Source organism: Paroedura picta, chromosome 1, assembly GCF_049243985.1.
Source record: "Paroedura picta isolate Pp20150507F chromosome 1, Ppicta_v3.0, whole genome shotgun sequence".
NCBI classification, from domain to species: Eukaryota; Metazoa; Chordata; class Lepidosauria; order Squamata; family Gekkonidae; genus Paroedura; species Paroedura picta.
The window spans coordinates 204,502,716-204,519,801 of NC_135369.1; the positions used below are offsets into that span (position 1 = coordinate 204,502,716).

Below are 17,086 nucleotides of genomic sequence, written 5' to 3' on the forward strand. Positions count from 1 at the left end.
CCAGATATCCATGGACTATAATGGGGGGGGAGCTCATGATATAGCCCATGGACATCTGGAGAGCCATAGTTTGGCCACCACTAGCCTAGATCTTGATAATACTGGAAGAACCCTAAACTGCTGCTCTGTTGGAGGCAAATGTGGGACCCAATGGAATCAAATTTATGACCAACTGGTGTCTGGTTCCTCTGTTTAGAACACTGGTTCTCAATCTGGGGGTTGGGACCCCTTTGGGGGTTGAATGACCCTTTCACAGGGGACGTGGCAGGGCGAGCAGCTTGGCCAGGAGGACACCACCACTTTTGCCGCTCCTTCTGCAGGTGTCTAATGGGAGCAGCAGAAAAGAGTGAGATCGACATGGTGGGACAAGAGGCAGAACTGAACTGAGAAACCCCGGGGGGGGGGGAACAATTTATATACAATCATGAACAGTGAATCTTCATGCCATTGGTCAGTTTCAGTTTCATTTCTGTGAAAGAACCCTTGCATAATGTTATGGTTGGAGGGTCACCACAACATGTGGAATTGTATTAAAGAGTCACGGCATTAGGAAGGTTGAGAACCACTGGTCTAGAAGAAGAAGAAGAGTTGGTTCTTATATGCCACTTTTCTCTGCTTGAAGGAGTCTCAAAGCAACTTACAACCGCCTTCCCTTTCCTGTCCCCACAACAGACACCCTGTAAGGTGGGTGAAGCTGAGAGAGCCCTGATATCACTGCTTGGTCAGAATAGCTTTATCAGCGCCATGTCAAGTCCAAGGTCACCCAGCTGGCAGCATGTGGGGGAGTGAAGAATCAAACCTGGCTCACCAGATTAGGTCCGCACTCCTAACCACTACACCAAACTGGCTCTACAATCATTTAAAACTGATTGGCAGGTGTCACCTTGTTGCATGAATGTTGACATGTATAATGATATTCGGTGAAGGGACTTACAATAACAGACTTTAAAGAAAACACAGGGAAGGTTATTTAGTATATTTTCTAAACTGTAAAAATCACAGCTTTGTACAAAGCTCTTTGCTTGAATAAAATCGGTGCCAAAATGCTTTGGGGCAATTATCTGGCTCTGCAATCAGAGCAAGGCTATCGCACAGTTTTCAAGGAGGAATGAAGTTTGCATAACCCAGCACATGAACCATTCTCTTTGGTATCCTACTATATCCACTCACCTGCCTGCTTCTGCAGTAAAAAGAGGAATTCCTCATTGCACAGCCTTGATTGCTTTACTGGCTACTTTCCACCTAGAGCACAAAGCAAAGGAAATTCCAGCTGCAAAAACAGTATGCAATGCATAATTGAAGACTGGAATTAAAATAATATATGCATGGTGGGGGAGGGGGGGTTGTCTGATTTTTTTTTTCCTGTTTATTGACAGCCTTAATTTGGTGATTTATTAACTCCAACTGGACTTGAATGTTGCAATCTTGTCTTTGAAAGTGTGTGTCTGTACATAATTGTGTTTATACTCTAAAAAAACGAAACCCTTCAGGTTCCTGAAACTGTGCTTCAGGCTGTATGGCAATAAATTCTAATTGATGTCTATATTCTCTGTTCTGCTCCTAGAAAAAACTCAGGAGGCTACTCAAATATATGTTTTTCCGAGACTACAAATCTAAAATCGTCAAAGGCATTGAAGAAGATGATCTTCTGGAAGGTAGAGAAGCTTTGAAATAATTTGCCTTTCTATGGGGAATGTTCTACATGTGCAGACCAAATGGAAAATATATTCCACAGGCAGATAATTTCGATATTGAAAAATATTGACTTAATTGAGAACTCCATATAACCTCATGCTTTCCCATCCTGATTGCTCATAGAGTAGAGCTTCAGTCCAGAAACGTAGCGATAATTAGAGCGGCTTAACCTCAAGAACTTTGTTGAAGTAGGGAGCTGGGGTTGATTATAAGGTTTAATTCAGGGGTAGTCAAACTGCGGCCCTCCAGATGTCCATGGACTACAATTCCCATGAGCCCCTGCCAGCGTGTGGGAATTGTAGTCCATGGACATCTGGAGGGCTGCAGTTTGACTACCCCTGGAATTGTTTTCAGCATGTGTAATTTATGTGAGACAGGCTATGCCTACCTGGGTGGGGTGTGTGGAGAGGAGGTGTTTTGCTTCAGAATTCATTCGAAAAGACATTTTGTTAATTTATTATCGGACATATTTTATGGAGTCTATGTAATCTACGGTCACTTAATTCTGATATACGGGCAGGAAGTGTCTAAATTTTAAAGCAGCCAGTGTATATTGAAAGCCCCTATCTTTCTTCCTTCCCTTTTACGAGTCAGTCAGGATCCGTAGTCTCAAGAGCAGATCTCCCCATACGCTTCAAATGATGCCATTTGTCTGTGCTTGATCTGCTTACATAAAAGAAGATAACTTACTTTCTCTTCGAAGTTTATTTTCACCGAAAGCATGAGCTTCTCGGAAACAGGGCAGGTTAAAATTGTGACACTGCCGATAGGTTCAGTAACTTGAAATGCGTTGTGAGGATTTTAAAATGACTTGTGGTCAATGAAGAACAAGAAGAAGAGTTGGTTCTTATATGCCGCTTTTCCCCACCCGAAGGAGGCTCAAAGCGGCTTACAGTCGCCTTCCCATTCCTCTCCGCACAACAGACACCCTGTGGGGTGAGTGAGGCTGAGAGAGCCCTGATATTCCTGCTCGGTCAGAACAGCTTTATCAGTGCCGTGTCGAGCCCAAGGCCACCCAGCTGGCTGCATGTGGGGGAGTGCAGAATCGAACCTGGCTTGCCAGATTCCACTACACCAAACTGGCTCACTACACCAAAATGGCATTGGATGAGAAATAAGCACAAATCCCATTCCTGTGAGCTGGTTCATTATTCATTCCACCTGGGGATTTTAGTCCTATGAGAAGCTATCTTCATACGGAAGGCCCCAGGTTCAATCCCCAGGTTCTCCAGCTAAAGAACCTGCCAGCAAGTGATGTGGAAGACTTCTGCCTAAGACCCTGGAGAGCTGCTGCCAGTATCAATAGGCAGTGCTGACTGTGATGGCCTGGTTCAGGTGTGTTCAATTCTTTCCAGTTTAACATGTTACGGTTCCTGATGTTCTTTGGGAAAAGCCACCATGTAAGCTGCTATAAAGCCAATATGTTAGCAGTATTGGTTCAGCTAGCCCTGACCTGGATGACTCAGGCTAGTCCGGTCTTGTCAGATCTCAGAAACGAAGCAGGATCAGCCCTGATTAGTAAGAAAGAAAAAGACTTGGGCTTTATACCTGCTTTTTATACCCCAAGGAGTCTCAAAGTGATTTACAATCGCCTTCCACTCCCCACAACAGACACCCTGTGAGGGAGGTGGGGCTGAGAATGGTCTAAGAACTGTGATTGGCCCAAGGTCACCCAGCTATCTTCCTTTGGAAGAGGAATTGGGCATCAAACCCAGTTCTCCAGACTAGAGGCCACTGCTCTTAACTACTCCACCATGTTTGAAGGAAGGAAGTACAGGGTTGCTGCGGAGAGGCAGACAGCAGCAAACCACCACTGAACATCTCTTGCCTTGAATCCAGTGCAGTCACCATAAGTCGGATGTGACTTGACAGCACTTCAGATAAACAGATTCAAGTTCAGTACCTCTGACTTTGGACTCTGATTTTTGTCACAAACCGATTTGTGCAGCTGTGTTTTCCAGTTAATCACTTTGGGGCCAAATCCCATTCGTACCATGATGCGTCCTACTATCCCAATCAGAATAGCTGACTAGAATGTAGTGGTTGGTGGTACAAGGGGACCACTCACTCAAGGAGAGTCACCTGAAACTCTGCCCTTCCAAGGAGGAGGTCCTGTGGTTGGGTAGGAAGGGACCAGATTTGAAAGCATGCTCGCCCTGCCTGGATGGTGCACGACTCCAGGTTGCACAATCCAGCAGGAATATGGGTGTGATCTTCGACACTTCCCTTTCAATGGAAGTGCAGGTCACTAGAGTAGCTCAAAAGGTGTTTTTCCACCTTCGCCAAGTTAGGCTACTAGCACCCTATTTGGCGCCGGGGCACCCAGCCACAGTTATCCATACAGTGGTCACATCCAGACTAGGCTTCTGTAGTTTGCTCTACGCAGGCCTACCCTTATCTCTGACCCAGAAATGGCAACTGGTACAAAATGCGTTATCACAAGAACATCTTGGAGAGCCCATATCCAGCCAGTGCTGAGGCAGCTGCACTGGTTACTGGTTGAATTTCAGATCCAGTTCAAGGTATTGGTTTTAACCTTTAAGGCCGTTTGCGGTCTGGGTCCAGTGTATGTGAAGAACTGTCTGTCTGCTTACGCCCCCCAGAGGACGCTCTTGGGACACCAACAAGTTGGTTGTCCCCAGCCCAAAGGAAGTCTGCCTGGGCTCAACCAGGGCCAGGGCCTCTTCAGTCCTGGCCCCTACCAGGTGGAATGAGGTCCCAGAAGAGCTAAGGGCCCTGACACAGCTGACTCAGTTCCACAGGGCCTGCAGGATGGAGCTCTTCTGCCAGGTGCTTGGTTGAGGCCAGGATGCCTCCTTTGAGGGAAGATGCCCCTCCACTGGCTAGGGGATAACAGAGTATGTTTAATTCGTGTTATGCTCTCTGTTGGGTTATTAGGCTGTTTTAATTTTTTTTTGATGGTTTTAATATCTGTGTATTATTTTAAACTTGTAAGTTGTCAAAAGCCAGCCTTGCCGGGAATGGCAGGGTAAAAGTTGAATGTATGAATGAATGAATGAATGAATGAATGAATGAATGAATGAATGAATGAATAAATACAAATATTGTCCTTGTGAATCTCTGCCATGAAGTGATTGCCAAGAAAGCCACTTCTTGAAGAGAAAATAGGATCTGAGTGATCAGTACAATATCACCCCAAGTTAATAACAGAATTGAGGATGTTCCACATCTTAAAATGTCCCTGCTCCTGTTTTATTTTATAGGCACAGAAGCTATAAGTCAGGGGTAGTCAAACTGCGGCCCTCCAGATGTCCATGGACTACAGTTCCCATGAGCCCCTGCCAATGTTTGCTGGCATGGGGCTCATGGGAATTGTAGTCCATGAACATCTGGAGAACCACAGGTTGACTACCCCTAGACTAGAAGTCCCTGGAGATCCCTACTCCAACTCCTACTCCAAATCTGGTTAAAATTGGATAAAATATCAGAATAGGAGCGAACGGTCACTGGCAGGGGCTCATGGGAATTGTAGTCCATGGACATCTGGAGGACCACAGTTCAACTACCCCTGCTATAGGTAGATATTTTGGTCTGCAATATTCATTTATACTTGATAATGGCATTTTTAGCAGTCGCACCAAAATCCCATCAATGATTGCTTTCTTTTCCGGTCCTTTCAGACAAACTCGGTGGTGGCAGCAGCGGCAGCATCAACAAGCGCCAGAAGATTGCTCAAGACTTTCTTATTTCCATTGATCAGACTGGAGAGCTCTTGTCCTTGTTTGAAGACGATGAAGTTGATGATGTAAAGCAAGCGAGAATGGAGGTATATTTTGGACTTTGTCCTACATGCATGTAGAGAGAACAGAGAAAAATTGACATCATATAATTGACCAGAGGTCATTCACCTCCATTTTCCTGCTCTGTGAAAGTTGAAATAGCCCAGTTCCAACATGAAGACATATACCAACCTAAGGGTTGCCAGCCTGCAGGTCACACTGAGAAATCTCTTGACATTACCGTTGATTTCCAGATTGCTAAAATTAATTCCCCTGGGAAAAAAATGGCTGCTTTGGAGGGTGACCTTTATGGCATTATACCTACTGAGGTCCCACCCCACTTCTGGAGGCCCCACCCCCAAAATCTTCAGCTATTTCCCAGCCAGAGGCTGGTAACCATAATCAGCTTGGATTTACATGTACAAATCAACCTAAAACACTGATTGAAAAGTTAGATTTTAAATAGAATCATCTAACTCTTATTATGAACAAAGGCATTTTCTCCCATTGCTGTTGCATGTTAAAAAAATAACATTTTTTTAAAAAACAAACAAAGGAAGTATAAATTAAGCCAATGCATCCCTTAGTGCCTTGTTCTACTTCCCGATAGGGTTGTTGTCCTAAGATTAGGCAGGTATCTAGGAAATCCCTTGTGGCAAGAAGGAAATCATTGATGCCTGCATTATGTTCTTATATCGTTTAATTAAAACCTACCCGTTTCCTTGCATATAGGATGAGTACCTAATTTTAAAACCCTTAACCACAAAGTGGGATCATATTGACCCAGAGGACTGCAGAACTTCAGGCCATGCATATTCTTGTACCTTAATGTACCTGCTTTAAAAAAAATCCCTCCATTTTTAAAATGTTATATTGTATGTTCTGATAATTTTTTTGTGAATTGCACTTAAGAAGCTGAAATTAGCAAACAGGCCGAAAATTGCCAAATTAGACATTCTTTTGTATTTTCATCCTTGTCTTTGCTGGTATTTCAGTATTCTCATGCCATGCATCATGCAACTCCCAACGTGTGTGGGGTTTTAAAAAATTCTTTATTTTGGGGTCTGAGCTTCTTGTGGCACAGAGTGGTAAGGCAGCAGACATGCAGTCTGAAGCTCTGCCCATGAGGCTGGGAGTTCAATCCCAGCAGTCGGCTCAAGGTTGATTCAGCCTTCCATCCTTCTGAGGTCAGTAAAATGAGTACCCAACTTGCTGGGGGGTAAACGGTAATGACCGGGGAAGGCACTGTCAAACCACCCCGTATTGAGTCTGCCATGAAAACGCTAGAGGGTGTCACCCCAAGGGTCAGACATGACCCGGTGCTTGCACAGGGGATACCTTTACCTTTACCTTTTTTGTCTCCTACTCTAAATAAAGTGTCCTTTTGATTTAGGAAAGAGTTAAAATGATAGCAAGATTGCCAGTAGAATTAAAAGCAGGAGATTTTTTAGGGAATACCCATTCTGGAGTATTTTTCTGGGTGTATAAAATAGGAATATTAGAACCTTAAATTCTAGCCACCACTCAAATTTCCAGACAGGCAATGTAAATGTATCCAAGCATTTCATGTTTTAGTTACCTCCTACCAAATGTTTTGGATGGACTTCTTCTTTAACACTTCCTAAAATCTTTGTATATCTTCCATGGAGTAGAAATAACTTGGATGCATTATTGTTCTGTTGGTTACCATTTTCCCTAGTTCATTTTGAGCTCTTGATCATTTCAGTGAGACTCTCAGCAAGATGAGCAATTCACTCTCTTGTTCTACCAGCCATTTAGCTTTGACTTCTCACGCTTGTCTGTATACTTATTGCTTTGAATTATATTGGCATGTGATAAAGACAGTTCATAAGATAAGAAGCTTTGTATTTGAGCTTCCCGACTTTTGGGAGCCTTCTTCAGTCCTTCGGGGAACTCTCCCGATGTCAGAGAAAGGTTAACAATATCCCTTAAAGTAGTGATCCCCAACCTGTGGGCTGCGGACCACATGTGGTCCGTCGACTAATTGGAGGCGGGCCCCGAAGGACGCCTTCTCTCCCCCCCACGGCCCTTTACTTCATCCCCCCCAGCCCTTTACAACACACTTCGGGTGTCATTGTCTCCCATCACTCCCAGATGGGACTATCTCGTTGCAGAGAAACAAGCTCAGGGTTCCCATTGATTTGTCATTGTCATGAGTTAAAATGTCCATGAAAATAACATGTTCCTTATGTTCATTGTTGTGGTGTGTCTGTATCTTATTTTGAAGGGATGTTTAAACATGACCATAGCGATCAGAGAGCGCTAGGGCAGTGGTTGAGAGTAGAGGAGTAAACTACCCCCCCCCCACCGGGCCTCAGTAATATTGTCAAGCGTTGAGTGGTCCCCGGTGCTAAAAAGGTTGGGGACCACTGCCTTAAAGGGCCTCCTATCTGTCAGTCACCCAGTTTGAGCAACCATGATGGAGAGGGATCCAGGTGGCAAGTGGCTGCCTTCACCGGCCCCAGCAACTTGTCCACTCCGGTTTAAGAGAGCCATCTGAAGCCATCAAACTTCACCTCCCATGACGGCCACGGAGCTTCCAGTCCAAATGTGGCAGGAAGGTCCAGGCAGAGCGACAAGACTTTATCTGCAAAAAAGCTCGCGAATGCCTCACAGCACAAATCCAATTTGCTACTATTTTGGCACCCTGCTGCAAGGGCGGTAAGAGATCAAACTACCCTAAATAATTGTGCTGGGTGAGAGCTAGCAGATACGATTTCAGTGGCAAAAAATTCCCATTTTGCCACTTTCACCGACATCTCATACCCCTTCGTAAGCATGCAGTAGGATGTTCTTGCCAGAGGATTGCAAATTTCCCACTATTACAACAGGCAACAGAGATACATTTTATTGGAGAAAACGGCCAAATTGGAAGGTAGGTTTTATGGCATTATACCCCGCTGAGATTTCTCCCCTCCCCAAACTCAACTCTCCCAAACTCTCCAAATGTTTCCTAACCCAGAATGGATAACCCTACTCCCCTTCTTGGTCTAAACCAGGCTTTCTCAACGACCGTTTATGCACTGGAGGTTTCATGCTGGGCTGCAGGCTGGAGTTTTAGTCATGGCAGGTTGCCCCACCTCTTCCTGCACCCACATGGGGGAGCATTTGGCCTGGTGCACTTCATCAGCCCCTGATCTGTGCTCCTGACAGGGGGGTGGGGCAGTGAAGTTCCCAGTGCATAAACGGTCAACCAGAGTTTTGTGGGGTTTCTTGACAGCTCCAGAAGGGTTTTCCAAATGTTTGGGAATTAATCAATTTTTTATATATGTCTTTTTAATTAATTGTTAAACATTTATTGGGTGATATGACTTTATATGGTCGGGTGCCCTCCCCCAGTAGCCAGTGATGGGCCTGGAGGGGGTGGGAAGACGAAGGGCCCCGGGTGGACATGAACCGAGCTTTGCTTCCCAACTATATTCTGCATGATTGGGTCAGTTCTGGGGTTTCTCGAAGCGTGACGAATGCTTCAGGGGGTTCTCAAAAAGTTGAGGAAGGCTGGTCTAAACCAAGGGTATCGTGTTACGTCTGTTCTAATGCAAGTTTTGATGAACCCTAGCAAAGCTCCCTGTTTACCAGGTTTTCAAATCTCTTGCGGTACTCGGTTCCAATACTTTTGAAAATTACCGAAGGGAAAATGCCAGGGGTCGGGGATGTTGTACCAGAGAAGGAAACATGCAAGACCTAATTCTCTGAGTTCTTAATTATGGTTATGAGTTCACTAGTGTTGTATCTGTACCGAAGCAGAGACAAAAGAAGGGTTTGGATTCAAGCTACCTCTTGTATTTCAGTATCTTTTGAGTATCGAATGGACTCTGTATTGATGCAATAGATGCATGTAGTTGTTTGCTATCTGATCTAATCTAGTCACCATGCTTCCTAGTTGGCAAGCAAACATAGGTATTTCATTTTCCAAAGTACATATGCTGTTGATTCTTCTTAAAGGGAAGAATAAAGTTGGGAATCTACAAGCGGCTGCAAAAATCGAAAGTGTGGGCTGTACTTTTCTCAAAAGTTGGTTGGTCAAGAAGAGGTTCCATTACAGTAATTCTTTTCTTTCCTTTTTTTAAGAACAGTTTCTTTGACCTAGGATCTTCCAAAAGAAATCAGGACTTGAAAACATTTCACGAAATTCATTCCGTTCCCCAAATGGGAGGTGATAGTATATATGGTAGTATAGAATATCTTATTTACCCTGTTTAGTAGAATATAGTTTCTGCATGCTACGTTTTGGAGGAAGTCCAGTGTGCTCTTTAAAATCTTTAACAACCTTCTTTAAAGAATTAGTGTGCTTAAATCATGAACTGTGATCTAAAGGCTATATTCCTTTTAGGTATCAATTACCGCAGAAACGTGTGGTTATCTTGGTTTGGCCAACTGCAAATGGTTTCAGTTCCACTTTGCCCAGGGCCAAAAACATGCTAAGTTGTCCAAAGCAGATGATAAACATGTATTTCTGATGTCATTATGGCCTAAACAGGATATGATTGTTTAGTGGTATGGTTTCACTTATAATGAATTATACAGAAAGCAAATATTGTTTGCCCTGTATTTCTTTAAAACCTTTTTTTCGCGAGGGGGGCCGAAGTAATAAATTTCTTTAAATTGTAGTTAAAACCGAATGATGTATTTTGGCGTCTACAAAATACATCATGTAGTTGCATGGCCGGCAAGCTGAAAAGTGGCCATGACGACTCTAAAGTATTAGCAAAACAGAAGAACATATTTGGATTGAAAAATATCTCCGCAGCCCATTGGGGTACATGGGACAGGATACATTACTGTTAGCTTTCATCTAAGATTAAGGAGATTTGCTTGACACAGGGATGAAGATCTCTATGGGAATAAACAAAATTCAAACAACGGTAGCATTCTGAGCTATAAAAGCCATCAAGAACAACAGCAGACATTTCGTGTTGATTTAAGATCTCGTGCTTAGTTTGGTTTGATGTCCTATTGATTTACATTTTAAATACCAGCAATAAGCGGCATTGAGGGAGGGGGTGTGTGTACCACAATGAAATCTGGCTTAGCAGCCTGACAAATGCCTTGCGGTTCCAAGCCAGAAGTCCTCATGATCTCTAACGCTGGGCTCAGCTGCTAACCAAAAATGTATCAGCAACAAAATATGCCAGATACTTCGTGACTCTCGGCAGCCGGAAAGTGCGTTCTGAACTTTCGCCTGCTTCTGCTTTTAACAACGTCTCGGCTCAGAAGAGCATTAAAATAAACAGAGAAGCCAAATCTGTTGAAATGAGTTAAGACAGTCTTTTTATGCAAAGCTTAGTCCTTACATATGCCTAGCCAGTTGTGCAGAATTCACTGACAGGTTAATAAAATGGTGACCCGGCTTGAGTTGTGAGCTGTAGGTGACGGCCAGATAGTGATACTTCCCTCACACAGTCACTGGGGGGGGGGGGAGGTTGTCTTTTAGCCTAAAACAACTTGTCGCCCACAATGATGAACTTAACACCCACTTAACAGCCACTTGCTCTGGCCACAAGGCCTGCAAGAAAACCAACATGCCAACTTTGCTATCATATTAAAATCAGAGTCCAGGACAATCTCATCAGATCTCAGAGGCTAAGCAGGATCACCCCTGGTTAATGTCTGGATGTGAGGCCACAAAAGAATTCCAGGAGCTCTACAGAGAGGCAGGCAATGGCAGACCACCTCTGAATGTTCCTTGCCTTCAAAACCCCACAAACTGTGGCTCTCCAGATATCTATGGACTACAATTCCCATGACTCCCTGTCAGCAGGGTGCTGATGGGCTCATGGGAATTGTAGTCCATTGACATCTGGAGAGCCACAGTTTGGCCATACATGCACAGAGTTGTCATAACTTTGTCTCTTACCACCCTTGATGGAGGGCAACAAAATAGTAGTGAATTAGAGTTGAGTTGCGAGGCTTTGCTTTATACAGAAGGGAACCGGAGACCCCTTGGCCGCCATGTCAGGTTCAGCTGGATGGCTTCAACAGTCTTTCATTAGCCAAAGTGGATTTTAAACTGTTTTACTGGGTGTTTATGATTGTTTCGATCCACCATGAGCCAGCCGTGCTGAGAAGGGCGGAATATAAATGTAATTAATAAAATAAAATAAAGTCAGCTGTGACTTGATGGCAGCAGCCACAATAACAACAGGGGGCGGTATGAAAATCAAATAATTAATAAAAATAAATAATCCTCCTTGTTGATTTGCATGTGGCAATGAGAAATTGGAAATTAGCCCCCAGAGACCAAACTCTCAGATTTCCTCATTGATCGATGGAGTGAGTTCATGCATAAAATGATAAGCAATACAAGAACGCGCTGTGCATGTGAACTGGTGTCACAACCACACTCCTCTTTTGTGCAGCCCTGCATATTCTTCGGCGGCAGAAAGTCTGTGCTAAGGATGTGCTCTTCAGCTCGGTTCAGCCGCCTCGGCGATCACCCCTGATATATGATGAGCCTAGAGTGGGTGGGAAGGGGAGGGGCCCCAGGTGGGCGTGACCACAGCTATACTTCCCAACCATATTCTGTATGAAAGCCACTTTGGGGGCTTCCCGAAGCCTGAAGAATTTTTCAGGGGTTTCTCAACAGTCAAAAGTTGAGAACGTCTGCCTTAGCAGCTGTCCACTCAGGTCAAAGTCCCCTTCAGGCACATGAAGACATGCATCATATGCTGCTGTGTTGTGCATTGGTTTGGTTGGGTTAGCTGGACATAGCAAGGCACAATTATTACAGTCCATAGAAGCCTTAGGCGGCCCTAGTGTGTTAATACACAAAGTCTCCTTAAACGTCACCAAGATCCTCCAGTGTATAGTCCTAACGTAGCATTTTCATATAAAGGGTTCTTTGTCCAACATAAGATTTCTGCGTTACGATGCGATCAAGAAAAAATATTTTAAAACCCTATATTATGAGTTAAAGTGTTTGGGGAAGGGGAGAAGAACCGTTTCACAAATGTGCTTTACTGTAGAAAGTCTCCAACGTTTCTTCCCTTCCTTTATATAAACTACTTGCTGTCATTTGTTTCAGAATGGGGATCCTTCTCCACCCCTTCGCTCCATCCCTCCCACCACAGGGAGAAAAGGCCTTTCCATCAGAAATCTAAACTGGAATGCAAACACTATTGCACTCTGTGAATGCTGCATTTCAGTTGTTGTTCCCAATGGATTATAAGGAACACCATTCATCTGTCACTCTGTCTGCTAGTTTAGGGATATATTTCCAACTCTTGGGTGTTACACGGCAATAATTCAGCAGCAACAGGCACCATAATGCTTTCATAGTAGATTTCATGTTTGAATAAACAGTAACCTGAAGAGAAGAGGGCAGCACCCACCCCTCTTCCCCAATAGGCTACATGCCAGACAAAGTTGGCCCTCCATTCCACTTGGGCATAGTCAGATGACAAAAATGTGCAACTTCTTAAAAGGCATCATCCTGCAAACTTCGCCATGAGAATGGATTATAAGCTCTTTACCTGAAGGCCCCTCTTCTGCTAAGGACACAAACAAAGTGAAATATATGGATTGCTTGTTGGATTTGAAAGTTGTGCTGCTCCAAGGCAGTGGTCTCCAACCCCCAGTCCGGGGACCGGGACCGGTCTGTGGATCAGTCGGTACCGGGCCGCAGCTCCTCCTCCTCCCCGGCTGCTGCCTCGGGGGCTGCCCTGCCACTCTGCCGCTGGCTCACCTTTGGTGCTCTCCAGCAGCCACCATGGCTGGGGCTCCCCCTCGGTGTGACACTGCGCAGCTGCTGGTGGTAGCGCCCCCCAGTGGGCACCGGGAAGTCAGGGGCACCAGCGGGAAAGCAAGTAGAGCAGGGGCTTAGGCGGCGGTGACAATTCCTCGGTCAAAGACTACCCCCCCCCACAGGGCCTCAGCAAAATTGTCAAGCATTGACTGGTCCCTGGTGATAAAAAGTTTGGGGACCACTGCTACAAAGGACAATTGCCTTGGCTGATGAGATGCTTTATGCCATCATATACTCTTAGCTAGGCTTCTAAAAAGTTGAGCTAACAGCAGTAACTGTGGTTCATAGCCAGGCCCTATGCATGAAGCTGCCTTATTCTGAATGAGACCATCAAGGTCAGTATTGTCAGTTCAGGCTGGCTGTAAAGGAGCCCTGAAGCTCATTGGGATTTCAAGTTCTGCTAACATTAGCAATAAGAGGTGGAATCCAGGTTTGTCAGAGCTTCTGCACTTAGCACTGGGGAAGGGGACTCTTCTGTAGACAGAATGGAGATCCCTAAACTGTAGACTCCTTTGGTTTCTTTTCTTTACCAGTTGCTTGGCTCTCCCATATAGATATTGGGTTAAGATGGCGCATGTTGGAAAACTGCAGTGATGAGGGGCCTAGTTGGCTTTTTCTCCTCTAAGTGACTTTGGACATATTTTTAACAATCCTTACATTGAGGGGGGGAAATTCAAGACAAATCTGTGCTCTTACGTTCGGCATTTTTGTTGCCCTGATGACTGCATTTTAAGTGCCATACTTTTGGAAAGCAGGAGAGTTTGTTGGAATATAGTATTCTCCGAAATGACAAATGGCCAGATATCAAGTAACACGGGTAAAGTCTTCATGTTCTTTTTTTAAAAAGAAGATCCTTCACTAAATGTATTGCATGGCATTGCACTGATGCTACAGTATGTCTTAATGCAATGGTAATAGGAGCAATACTGATTTGTCAATGTTCGATTACACAGTCATTAAAATAAGTGAGATGTATTCCATATCTTGGTTATGATGGGTTCTGAATGGACAGAATATTCCAAGTATGAAATGAAGAAGCCCTGTGAAAGGGACCAAGCCCTATGAAGATAGGTTGAGGGACTTGGGAATGTTCAGCCTGGAGAAAAGGAGGTTGAGAGGGACATGATAGCCCTCTTTAAGTATTTAAAAGGTTGTCATTTGGAGGAGGGCAGGATGCTGTTCCCATTGGCTGCAGAAGAAAGGACACGCTGTAATGGGTTTAAACTACAAGTACAACGATATAGGCTAGATATCAGGAAAAAAAATTTCACAGTCAGAGTAGTTCAGCAGTGGAATAGGCTGCCTAAGGAGGTGGTGAGCTCCCCCTCACTGGCAGTCTTCAAGCAAAGGTTGGATACACACTTTTCTTGGATGCTTTAGGATGCTTTGGGCTGATCCTGCGTTGAGCAGGGGGTTGGACTAGATGGCCTGTGTGGCCCCTTCCAACTCTATGATTTTATGATTCTAAAATGTTAAGATGCCCTGAATGAAAGAAGCATTCCCAAATTACCGCAAAATGTCTTGGTTGAATAAATATTTATTCTGTTATGGTGAACAGGAATGTAGTATTTCACACAGTTATACTGATACATGTTTTAATAATCTCCCTTTATACTTTCCACCACCAGAAACCTAGATAGTAGGTGTTGTTCTTCCTGCAACCAAGTTGATGTTGGCTTATATTGACCCCTTAGGATTTTCAAGCCAAGAGACAAAAAGGTGGTTTGGCATTACCTGCCTCTGTGTCATGCTAGGCTTCTCTGATGCTTTCCTATCCAGGACCGTTTATGCACTGGAGGTTTCATGCTGGGCTGCAGGCTGGAGTTTTAGTCACGGCAGGTTGCCCCACCTCTTCCTGCACCCACATGGGGGAGCATTTCGCCCAGTGTGCCTCATCTGCCCCCGATTTTTGCTCCTGTACAAGAGCTGGAGCAGTGAAGTTCCCAGTGCATAAACGGTCCAGGACTAGCCCTCCTTAGCTTCTGAGGTCTGATGAGATCTCCGTCCAGGAACATCCATGTCAGGGCAAATGGAGGAAGCAAGGAAGTTGGAACCCAAAAGATAGCTCCAGTTGCTCTCACCATTTGTTTCCACCAGGGGCAACTCCCCACGGTCTAGTTCTCATTGAGTCTGAAAATCTGTGTCCAGGTTGTACCATTTCAGAAAACTCTGGAGCTAACTATGAGAAAGAGATACCACGGTCCTCTTCTGAATCATTCAGCTGGAGTCTCAAATGAACATGACATTGTCACACACCAAAGTAGAGATCAGAACCCAGATTAACAGCCATCTAAGAAATAAGAACAGCCCTGTGAGATCAGGCCAGTGGCCATCCATTGCAGCAGCCTGTGTCAAACAGTGGCCAGCCAGTTTCTCTGGATGGCCAACAACAGGGCATAGAGGCTGAGACATTTCCTTGATGTTGCTTCCTGGCTCTGGGATTCAGAGAATTAGTGCCTCGGAATGTGAGGGTTCTCTTCAGTTACCATGCCTAGTAGCCATTGATACATATCCTCTACAAATCTCTTTAATTTTTTTAAAACTGTTTATTCCTCTGGCTGTCATTTCATCCTCTATCAGCAAAATTCTACCTTTTATTCACTCTCTTTGTAAAATAATATTTCTTTGTGTCCATCTTGAACCTACTGATCATCAGCTTCATTGGCTGCCTCTGAATTCTAGTATTTTGGGAGAAAGAGAAAAATTTACTTTGTCAACTCTCTCCATCCCATGCATTATTATTTTATAAACCTCTATTATGTCCTCCCTTCGTCGTCTCTTTTTTAAACTGAGAAGTACCCAAGGGTAGCCAGACTGCAGTTCTTTGGATGTCCATGGACTATAATTCCCATGAGCCCCATCCAGCAGGTTTAAAGGTAAAGGTAAAGGTATCCCCTGTGCAAGCACCGAGTCATGTCTGACCCTTGGGGTGACGCCCTCTAGCGTTTTCATGGCAGACTCAATACGGGGTGGTTTGCCAGTGCCTTCCCCAGTCATTACCGTTTACCCCCCAGCAAGCTGGGTACTCATTTTACCGACCTCGGAAGGATGGAAGGCTGAGTCAACCTTGAGCCGGCTGCTGGGATCGAACTCCCAGCCTCATGGGCAAAGCTTTCAGACGGCTGCCTTACCACTCTGTGCCACAAGAGGCTCATACCCAGCAGGTTTAGGCAGGGGCTTATGGGAATTGTAGTTCATGGACATCTGAAGAGCTACAGTTGGGCCACCCCTGCTGTAGATCATTTAGCCTTTAAGCCAAGGCCTTCCCCCTGATATTGCCTCCTGGCACTAATATTCAGAAGTTCACTGACTGTGAAGGTGGAGGTTCCCTTTAGGCACCATAGCCACTGGTAGATGTATCCTCCATGAGTCTGGGCTACCTAACTGGAGATTGTTGGCCTTCCAAGAAGAACCAGCAGAAAAAGAACAGATGTGTGAAGCTTGTATCAATCACCAAGGAGTCGCCATGTTAAAATCGCTACCCCAAGAAGTGGCAGAAAACATGAGATCCCATGCTGGGTGGATCCAGGGTGCAGACGTATCCCCTCCCCCTTTCTTATCATAGTTCGATACATTAGGATTGAGAACATCAAGGTGCTTTTTAGCCCATGAGTGTCTTTGCATGCTTTGGTGTTCTGAGTCTGATGGGATGTGTCTGCCCAGTTGGCCCAGTGCAGGGTTGGTCACTGTGTTTAGTGTTACCTTCCAGAGTGCCGCTTGCAGTCTGGGGACTGGCAGGGAAATCCTTGCCACATGTGAGGGGCGGGTATCCTTAGAATGATAGGCAAGGTTTTCCCAGAAGTATCAGGCAGCTCTACTTCAGAGTTACCAAGAATGGAAATTCGTGGTTAATTCAGACAGCTTCCTTTTTCAATTGCCGAGCCTT

The 17,086-nt window shown here is 44.8% G+C and overlaps 1 protein-coding gene across 6 annotated transcripts in view; it reads left to right on the forward strand.

The window, feature by feature from the left end:
* The window catches only part of SUPT3H (SPT3 homolog, SAGA and STAGA complex component), a 370,690-nt gene that overhangs the window by 253,605 nt on the left and 99,999 nt on the right, over positions 1 to 17,086 (forward strand). For all 6 annotated transcript variants that reach the window (XM_077317634.1, XM_077317617.1, XM_077317659.1 and 3 more), the window contains 2 exons: positions 1,565 to 1,655; positions 5,337 to 5,482. In XM_077317634.1, coding sequence (XP_077173749.1) covers positions 1,565 to 1,655; positions 5,337 to 5,482 — 237 coding nt within the window. The remainder of the gene's footprint in view (positions 1 to 1,564; positions 1,656 to 5,336; positions 5,483 to 17,086) is intronic.